Source organism: Apis dorsata, unplaced genomic scaffold, assembly GCF_000469605.1.
Source record: "Apis dorsata unplaced genomic scaffold, Apis dorsata 1.3 scaffold_1041, whole genome shotgun sequence".
Taxonomy (NCBI): domain Eukaryota; kingdom Metazoa; phylum Arthropoda; class Insecta; order Hymenoptera; family Apidae; genus Apis; species Apis dorsata.
Window position 1 is genome coordinate 6,498 of NW_006264139.1, and position 11,323 is coordinate 17,820.

The window sequence follows — 11,323 nt, forward strand, 5'->3', positions numbered from 1 at the left end:
TATATTAAATAATATGTACATATATTAATAATAGTTTTATTTATTTTTTGTTGTATTATGCAATATTACAATTGTATTAATATCATATGGAAATGTATAAGAAAAATTGATCCAATGAAAAAATGTATTTAAAAAAAAATGATCTAGTGAAACAAATTTATATGCCTCATTTGTTTATGAAAAAAGCATACTTTAATAAATTTAATCTTTTTAATGCATTTATTTTATACTTCTTTTATACTTCTGTAATATTTTGATAATTCTAATTATTAATTTTAATATTTAATTTTTTAATTACCTTAAAAATATTAATAGATATAATTCAAAAGTATAAATTAAATTATTATTATAATAAATAAAAATTATAATTATATAAGTAGTTATATAAATATTTATGTTCAATAATAATGAGAATGTAAATAGTAAAAAAATAATGTTAATCCTATATTAAAAAAGTGAGATATTTTGTATTTTATATTTTATATAAGCTATTCTATATGACATCTCCATACAAAGTTTTATTTCTCTTTTTTAAAAAACATTATAAATTTAACATTTTATACATATTTAAAATCTTAATAAAAATACACATTAAAGATTTTTTATTTTCTTTTTATATCCCCAAGGTTGTTTCTTTTTCAAATTTTTTCGAATTTTTGAGCGTATAATTTGTTTTAATTCTTGTCTAAGTTCTTTAAATGTATCTTCTGATACATGTTCTTTTGAAAAAAAATTTTCTGCCTCTAAAATTTATTAAATATGTTATATTATATATTCATAAATAAATATTATATCTTAATATAAAATACAAACCATTAAAACGAATATCATTAATATCAAAGAAAAATTTATTTATATCTTTAATTTCATGGTGTATATATTGTTCATTATTTATATATTCTTGTTTATTATTGTCTTCATCATCAGAAGAATCGTATTTAAATAGTTTCTTTGAATTAAAATCAAAATGAATCTTTTCAGATTTTAATGACATATTTGACACATTACCATTATCATTATCATTATCATTATCATTATCATTATCACTATTATCTCCTGTAATGATAAAAAAATAATTAAAAATAATAAATATATAAATTAAATATTTAATATATTAATATATTATACAAAAATTAACTTTTTTCCTTATCTATTTTTTTTCTATATATATTTAGCAAACTAAATTGTTCTTCTTCTTTGAAACTTTTTGATAATGAATCTGATATTGAAAAATATATATTTTTAGACACCTCTATAGATGGATTTTCATTCAAGACTTTACTATTAATTTTATTTTTTTTTTTATTTTTCTTGGTTTCTGATTTAGATTTCTCTGTATTAATTTCATATTCTTTATGATCATTTTTTGTAGGATCATATCTAATCATTCCTTTTCTAAAACATTATAATATGTACAAAAATATTTAAATATATTTTTATAAATAATAATTATTATTAATAATATTGAAATATTAATATAGAAATAATTATTTATCAATATATTATTTAATTTATTTATTCATTTACTTTAAAAGTTTTACATCCTTATTTATATTTTCATTTTTTAAAGTAATTGGCACTCCCAAAATATTTTCTAATATATCTAATTGTAATTGCTTTTCTTTTAATAAATCAATTTCATCATTATTTGTAGTAATATTTTTATTTAATTTTTGATCATCTTCTATAAAACGTTTATCAAGTTTAAATCGTTCATCATTTCCCAAAATAATATTACGCTATAAGAATTAAAATTATTAATTATTTAAGATTGATTATGAATATTATAAAAACCTTACTTTTTTTCTAATTTCAAATTTATTAATATCAATATCATTATTTTCATCATCATTATCATCATTATTAAATAAATAATATTTCCTTTTTTTTTCTTTTTGATTGATTTTAGGTTGCTCAATTTTATCAATATCATCGTCAAATATTATTTTTCCTTGATACGATTTATTATCCTATAAAAATAAATATTAAATAAAAAATATTTAATATCTCAAAAACTTAAAATTTTAAATATATTTACCAAATTCTTCAATGCATTTTGTACTATCAATTCTTTGGCTTTAAAAATTTGTTTTTTATGTTTCAACGATTCTAATCGTTTTTTTTCAGAAATACTAATTCCATTCATTTTTATTTTCTCATTATTATTGTAATGCGAAACAATTATCTTTTATTTCTATAAAAATTTTTAGTTAGTATGTATATAGTATATATAGTATGGTATATATATATATATAAAATATAATATATATATATAATATAGTATATAATCACTTTGATATAAATATTTTTATAATTAAAGTATGATAATAGTGATTTATTGAACTTAAAGAAATCGTGAAACTTATGAAAAATATTAGAATTAACAAATTTTTTAAAATCTTATGAAATATATGTAGATTAAAGTTTATTTTGAAAACTTCGAAATATTATAAAAAATTATTAAGTTTAACTCATTAAACGATTAAACAATTAAACGATTTGTAAATACAAATCAATATAACATTTTTATTATCAAACTTTAAAAAACTAATTTTATATATGAATAAAAATAATTTTTGATTATCTAACCTAGTCTAACTTATATAAGTATTAACAATATATCATATTAGTATATCATATCGTATTTTTCATATCATTATATAAGTATTGTTATTATTATTTCAAATTTAATATTGAGAAATTTATTTCTATAGTAGCAATTCTTATTAACTATTTATAATAAAATTAGCATACAAATACTTATTAATAAAATATTACATTTACAAATAAGATTGTATTTTAATTTTTTAAAGCATATATCTCGAAAAATATAGAAATTATGAAAAAATGTTTTAAATAAAAAAGAAAAAATTCTTTTTGCATTAGAAGTTAATGATTTTTTTTTATATCTTCTTTATTACTTAATGAATCATTTTCAAAAATTATTTATTCTTAATTCTAGTAATTCAATAATTTAAAAGTTATGCATATTTAAAATTTAATGTTTTCAATGTGTTTGATAAATTAATTTAATGTTTTATTCATATTTACTTTGTATATATTTATAATTTATGTATATAGCATAATTGTCGAAAATTTTCAATGCTGATATTTTAGATAAAAATTCATTCTGATTTGTACAAGAGATATTTCAAAACATGAATAAAAAATCTCATTAGATTTATCTACAGTTCTCTGTTAATCAGTTCTTCATTATAGTTATTTTGTTTATATTTAAACATTTATAATTTTTGATAATAAAATTAAATGATTTTTTAACATTAAAACTTGTTTTCTGAAATCTATTTATTGAATACTAGAAAAATATAAAAAAATCAATAAATTTTGTGTGCCAAAATGAATATTATGTTAGAGTATTATACAATATTAAAATAGATAAATTATATTATCAAAATTATTTGATCTTATGATATCCTTAAAAAGGTTTGTAAAAATCATCGTTAAATAGAAATCTATTTTTATATATGATTATAGCTGACATTGAAACATTTTGATTTTTTTATTTTATTAAAATTTAAAAATCTTTATTCTTTTATATATCTTTCTATATTTTTCTATGTAAAGTTATTACTATAACTCTTTAATTATATGAAATAGAAAAAAATATTTCAAATAAATGTTATTAGATTTAAATAACAAAAAATTAATATCATTATTTTATTTAAAAAAAAGATAAAAGTTCTGATATTCAAGATTTATTAAAAATTTTTATCATTTTAAATGATTGACCATTTAATGTAATTAACTATTTATATATATAAATAACTAACTACTTTTATATGTAATGTGAATTTTTATGGAATATCTAAATGGAATTTTTATTGAATTTCAAAATCTCCACAGATATAAATAAATAATTATTAATAATGTTATTTAAATACATACTAAATGCTATTTTTTTACTTATATACTATGCATAAATTTATAAGATAGTTTTATCTATAAATTGTAAATAATAATATATAGTAAGATATAATAACAAAAATTATATACTATATGATATATTATATATTTTTTTTACTATATGTATTTTAAAATTATATTAAAATATTTATTTATTATTATTTATTATATTTTTTAAACTGTATGCAGTAATTTTTTTTGTCTTTTAATAATTTAAAATTTTTAATAATACAATATATAATGAAATGAAATGAGATGAATAATATAAAAATTGCAATGTAATATTAAATTATTATTAACTATTATTACATTCTAATGATATATCATATTAATTAAAATATTATTGTTCCAGCATATATTTTAACTTTAATTGTTTAATTTTTTTAAATGATGTTCAACTGTGATAACTAACATTTAAAGATTTTTTTTATTTGATTGAAATTTTTTTTAACAAAATCTTATTATTCTTATTAATTTTTTTTTTCAATATAATAACATATAAATACATATAAAAAATTTATCAATACATACATGTATTTAGAACAGTGGTCTTTATTTCTTATTTTTTGGAATGTTTCTCTTCGAATTTGTTAATACAGTATTTTGTGAAATTAGCATAAAAGAAACATACTAGGATTTTTTTATAATTTTTGATAAAAAGTATAGTTTCATAAATTTAGTGATTTTAATTCCCTAAATTTTTTCAATTGAACTTTTTCGAAAAAAAAATTACTAATGTAAAAGATGTATTTTTCAATTTTAATTTTATATATTAATAATCTTTCAAAAAAATATATTGAATCAAGATTCGATTGTCAGTTTTCAAAAGACACACTGTATATTAAAAATTTTAAAAAAAATTTATTTATTTATATAAAAATAAGATCATTTTAATTTTTATAAATGATATCATATATTTTTAATTTTATCGAATTATAAAAGTATATATATATATCTAGTAATTATATATATGTATACTATATAACCTTAAAAATTTTTATATTAATTGAAATGTTTATTTAATAAATATAATATAATTATAAAACAAATCCAATGATAAAAATAATTTTTCATGTGCTATAATATAATAAAAAATCATCAAGATTTAAAATTAAAATTTTAAAAAATTTTAATTGGTGTTTTTATTTAAATTTAAATTTAAATTTTGTTTAATAAAAATTTATAAAATCGAATATTTATCGTTCAAAAAAAATTTTTTTGATAAATTATTAGAAGTAATCTAAAAATAATGATTAAATTATTTAATTATACATTATAAGTGCTACATACATATATAAATATTCTATAAATCATTAATAGACTTATTAATTTATTGAAATTTAATAATTATTTCTTATTTTCACATAGATTTCTAATGTATTATAAAGATTCATCAATTTATGTAGATATAGATATTATAAACATATATGTATTTTTACAAATTATAATGTTGAAAATATGAAATATAATTATATTTATAACTGTTATATTTATAATATAATTATAATTATATATTAAAAATTAATAAAAAATTAAAAAATTAATTTCATTATATTTATTTTTAACAAAAAATTTGCATTTATANCAAAATAATTATTAGAATATAACATAGTAAACAATACATTGCATTTTCAATCATTGAATATTCATTTTATTATGTTATATATATATATTATTTATAAATATGTTTTCTGTATTTTTTCTTTTCAAAATTACCATATTATATATATATAAATGTATATATAAGTACTTTTCAAGTTTGATTATTAATACAATATTTCAAGTAAATCAACTTATACTTATGTATGTATTAATGTTTTCAATAGAGAATATTCAGTCTTAAGCAATATTATTACTTGATACTTCTTATTTCGCATTACTTATAACATTTCTTGTCAAAAATATTGAAAACGAGGAAATAATACTGCAAAAATGATATATCAATTTTGTTTGGTTTCTTGTGAAGATATTAACATTAATGCAATTTCTTCTGTGCCATCTGCAGAGTTTGTTATAAATTTTGGAAGTATTTCTAATTCTTTTTTATTATCATTGGTATACATGAATGTTCCATGTTCTATCATGTTTTCTAAAAGTTGTCCTTTCATTGTTTCTGTGTTATTTAAAATATCTAAACAATAAAATATTACATTAGATATATTTTAAAATATTTAAAAATAATAATAATAATAACTAATTAAAAAATTAACAATTAAAATATACCATGAAAAATAGAAGATATTTTATCTTCATCATCAATAAAATAGAAATATTTGTTATTTGCAAAAGCTTCAATACTATTAAATGTCTGTAAAGAAATATTCATGAACCATAATTTTTTCTTTTCAGCATTAATATTTGCAGATAACAGTTCGATTTCCTATAATTAAAAAAAAAATACATATTATTAATATATTAATTAATATATTATTCTTTTAAATTTTACTTTATGTGTTTTTATATATGTATATTTTATTATTTTATGAATATTTTTATATTTATATTTTATATATACACATATCTCTTACTTTTATTGCTGTATAATCGATACTTCGTATTTTTTCACAATCAATAATAAATAATATATTATTTTCATCATGTTTGTGAATTATTTTCATCATTTTATTACAAAAATACTTCGCAGCAGGATAAAATAATCCACTATCTGGTTTAAGTATTATATATTTATGTCCAAGTTGTGTCTAAAAAATACAATTAATAATATTTGAAAAAATAATATTTGATTTTTTAAATGTAGAAACAATAATAATATTATAATTATAAAATAATTATAAATATAATATAATATTATTTTTCTATGTAAACTTATACAATATTATACATTTACATCTGATTGAATTGAAAAATAATTATTTTAATTTCAGAATGTTTTATAATAGATGGTACAAATAAGTAGAATATAAAAATAAATCGAAAAGAATGATATCTTTTACTCACATGTATAATAAGTAAATATTTTATTAATATTAGTATCACAAACATATAATAATAAGCTACTATTTTTTACCTTGCATTGAATCACTTCGATTTTTGGTCTAACAGATGGTCGAAGAAAGAAAATCAAACTAAACACAGCACCAATTAAAAGTCCTAATTCAACGCCAAACATCACACAAACTAAAAATGTTATTATTGCTGCAACAGCGTCTTTTTCTAAAATTAGAAATAAGATATTGATGATGAAATACAAAAATTTTATAATATTATAATTATATAAAAATATTATAATATATTTGTTTAGCTTTTTCCAAATAAAATTTTTCAAATGAATATATTATACAAATATATTATAGATAGTTTATCGTAATATTTAATTATATTTTTATTCTTATATTATAAACATTAAAATTTTGAAAAAGTTTGTGAAGTTTATTCATTTCACTTGCAATAATTTTTATTTTTTTTTATGTTGATCTTCTTCATTCCTTTTTTATTTTTCATCTGATTCATTTCTTTTTAATATATTTTTCAATTTATCAGATATTCAAATATACGTATATAATTATATTATATTATTATTTTAATAATTATTTTAATAATATAAATTATATTTATATTATTTATATAGTAATATAATATAATATAATTAAATTATATTATTTTATTATATATTTTGCAATTAGAAAAAATTGAAATTTGATGAAATATCAAATCTTAAATATCATCAAATATTAAATATCTTGATGCATTTATATCCGAAAGAAAAAATTATTCTATAATTAATGTAGAATTTGATAATCATTTTGATTTTATTTCATAATATTATAAAAAAAATTTTAATGAAGATATATGATTGCAAAAACAAAATATATGGATATTTTGTAAATAATAATATATTGCAATGATAATAACATATTTTTTTAACTTTTCATATATATAAAAATTTTTTTTTTTTGGCAAATATTATCTAAAATTACGAATCTGAAAAGTTACAAATTTTTTATTATCCTATGGATATTTATTTTTATTACAGGTAGTAGTGACAAAAATTTAACAGAAAAAAAAATTAAAGAAAAAAGGAAAATAAGAAAAGAATTATTTTTTCAATAAATAATATTTATATGCAACATTTAATTATATTATTTTATTATTATATGGATAAAACTCACTGCATCCTTTCCACAACAGTTTTATTATTTTCAAGTCAATGATGAATATTACCGCGCTTATTAACACCGCTGAAAGCGTGGAACGTGGAATATAATAAAAATATGGTGTTAAGAAGCTCAATGCCAGTAATGTCATAATTCCTAAAAAAATATATTTATATTATATTATAACACTATTTATTTATAATTATTTGATGAAAGGAAAGAGAAATTATATCATATATTTATAAATTATTTTTATAAATTATATCATATATAAAGAAAAGGAAAAAGTAAAGGGAAATTTTTCAAAAAAAAATGAATGAAAATATCTATATCATAATTGTTATTTTTTTATTACATTTTTTACGTGTTTCTATGTAATCAGAATAATAATTTTTTTAAAACTTAATTATCTTTCTTTGTTTAGAATTATTCTATTTAATAATAATAATTAATATTTAAATGTTTTATTGTTTACTTGTATTAAAAAAAAATGCAAATTTTAATACGCATTTATTTATTTTAATAGATTATAATAGATTAAAGCTATGATTACAATGGATGTATTTTTTGATGAAATAATAATAAATACAGAAAATAATCAAATAAATATATTTTCATAAGAGTGATTATAATTTTATAATTTTAAAAATATTTTTAAACATTAAACAGAGTTAAATGCAATTTTTTTTCTATCTTCTATTAATTCAAAATCATTTTTTGTGGATATATTTCAATTGTACATAAATTGTTGACGTTAAAAAAAATCTCATTTATTAAATAGTTCTTTTATTTTTTATTTTTATATTTTCATATTAAAATAGATAAAAATATTACCAACATATATACCAGCCATAGGCGTTCGTACACCACTGGCAGAAATGACAGCACTTCTGGTGAACGCCCCAGCAGCTGGCATCGAGGAAACAAAACTTCCGAATATATTGCACACACCAAGCGTTAACATTTCTTGTGTTGCATTTATATTGCTACTGCTAGCTAAAAATACAAATTCTCAGTCACTTGTATTTCATCATTAACATGTGAAATCGTGGATCTGAAAACACGTGGATATTTTTCACAAATGAATTTGCAAAATATTATTACGAATTTTCAAACATAATTTTTAATATTACAATAATTTTCAAACATTTCTGCTTGTTTATAATAATAAGAATCTAATGCTCCAATTTAAGTTTTTTTTAAATCGATGTGACGTCAATGCTAAATATGAAAAATTTAATGCGTATTTGGAGGAACTCCAATACGCGTCGTTTTCTGATCGAAAATATTATTTACATATATTATCATATCTATTTTTCATATTTATCGTCGTACTATTGTTGATGAATTATATATAACATTTCGTAAATATGGTATTTGATATTTTATTTTAAACAGTATATTTATAAAATCTTAATGTTGCAATAAGAATAAAATAATTTTATATGTAAAAATGAATGTAACAGATTAAAATTTTTCATCAGATATAATTTTTCATTGATGATGATTAAATTTCAATGAAGTTTTTATGAAGATATTAATATTAGAAAAATAATTATTCATATATTTTATATATATATTTTATTAAGTATATTTATTAAATTATATGCCAAATTTTTTTATTTTATAGTATAATTTTAATATTTTAAAATTATTTTAAATGTAATATTTTTTCAAAATATTTTTAAAAGTTATACATAAAATTTCAAAAATTATTAATTGTCTTATTAATTTTTCTTTTTAGTTATTTATTAAAAAATTAAAATATTAATCGAACATAGATATAGTAAAGTAGTAAAATAATAATAATAAGTAGTAAAAATTTTTTTTATGACAATGTTTTTCAATATGTTTTTCAATGTTTTTTGCAGATCAAAGATTCTGATGTCATTTCTATCAAATTCTCAAAAAGTATAATTTATATATTTAATTTCAAGGATTTCTAATATTCATAAAATATTTTAATTTTGAATATCAAGAAAAAATTACTATTACTATATTACTATTACTATTATAATAATTCTATTATAATAATAAAATAATAAAATAATAAAATAAATATATAAATATATATATAAATATGCATTTCCATTTCAAAAAAAATTTATGATAAAAAGTACAAAAAAATAGGTCAAATGATACGTTATATCATCTTTATTAAAATAAAGCAGGATTTGATATATCATACATTGTCTTTTTTTTAGCTGTATGATACGGAAATATATGATCAAGTAAATTTATTACTTGTACTTATAAAGAGAAAAAATATATATGTTTACATATCTTGATTTTAAGCTCAATTTTCGAGATAACTATGTCATTTAAAAAATGATCATATTATATGCAATTTAATTCGAATACTGTTCTTTATTTTTAAAATTTTTACAAGTTATTTATGAATAAATTATTAAATGAAAAAAATTGGTATTTTTAATTTTTGAAAAAATAGTATGTAAACTTTATACAAGAAGAAAATTGTTAAATTTAAATTTATATAGCATAATTTTATTTTTCTTAATTGTTAAAAAAATATTAATATATATTTTTATTTAAAGTATTAAAATTATTAATACTTAAAAATATTAATTTTTTGCTTTGAATTAAACAGATTTACATTTAGATTCCTAACTTAAGTATTCAGAACTTAAGTATCTGTTATAACATAAATTGATGTACGTTAATTAGATTTTCGAAAATAGATATAAATTACTAAAAACATATTTGGGATTTTCTATTAATTACTAGACTTAATATTAAGACACATAACATAAAATATAATTGACAAATCCTTTTTAAATAATAAATACAGTTGAATCTCGTTAACTCAAATGTTACAAGACAAAAACTTTAGTTCTTTTCTTGAGATTCGAATTATCCGATTATATAATTTTGAAAACAATATGTACTTGATTATAATCAAATAGATTTTCATATAGTTAAAAAAAAAAAGATTTATAAGTAATATAAAAATAAGTAATATAATATTCTATAAATAATATAAATAAAATATATTCTATTAAAAAATGTTATTTAAGTAATATAAACAATTTAACGATAATTTTATAATTTTAATTTTTAATAATTTTTATAAATGATTTTTATAAATTAGTTTTAATAAATTGGAAGTAAATTTGAGATAAATTTGAAATGAAATAGAAAATTTGGAATGGAATGAAAAATAAATCAACAAAGTTACGATCAATAAAAATATTTATACATTCTTTTAAAATTAATCGAATTGTAAAATAAATATGAATCAAAAAATATAGAGATAAAATTTTAGG

The 11,323-nt window shown here is 16.2% G+C and overlaps 2 protein-coding genes across 2 annotated transcripts in view; both read right to left on the reverse strand.

Moving 5' to 3' along the window:
- Positions 1-566: 566 nt before the first annotated feature.
- Positions 567-1,863, reverse strand: LOC116186622 (putative uncharacterized protein DDB_G0274405). Its single transcript, XM_031514515.1, has 5 exons — positions 1,800-1,863; positions 1,528-1,739; positions 1,137-1,395; positions 814-1,030; positions 567-743 (listed from the first exon to the last, which is right to left on the reverse strand). The coding sequence occupies exons 3-5, from the start codon at positions 1,386-1,388 to the stop codon at positions 592-594; spliced, it is 621 nt and encodes a 206-aa protein (XP_031370375.1). The 5' UTR covers positions 1,389-1,395; positions 1,528-1,739; positions 1,800-1,863; the 3' UTR covers positions 567-591.
- Positions 1,864-5,809: 3,946 nt separating this feature from the next.
- The window catches only part of LOC102673352 (sodium-independent sulfate anion transporter), an 18,822-nt gene continuing 13,308 nt past the window's right edge, over positions 5,810-11,323 (reverse strand). Inside the window, exons 6-11 of the mRNA XM_006624338.2 lie at positions 8,874-9,035; positions 8,055-8,195; positions 6,953-7,098; positions 6,453-6,626; positions 6,146-6,304; positions 5,810-6,056 (exon numbers count right to left, since the gene is read on the reverse strand). Of these exons, the coding sequence (XP_006624401.1) occupies positions 5,865-6,056; positions 6,146-6,304; positions 6,453-6,626; positions 6,953-7,098; positions 8,055-8,195; positions 8,874-9,035 (974 nt within the window). The 3' untranslated portion in view covers positions 5,810-5,864. The remainder of the gene's footprint in view (positions 6,057-6,145; positions 6,305-6,452; positions 6,627-6,952; positions 7,099-8,054; positions 8,196-8,873; positions 9,036-11,323) is intronic.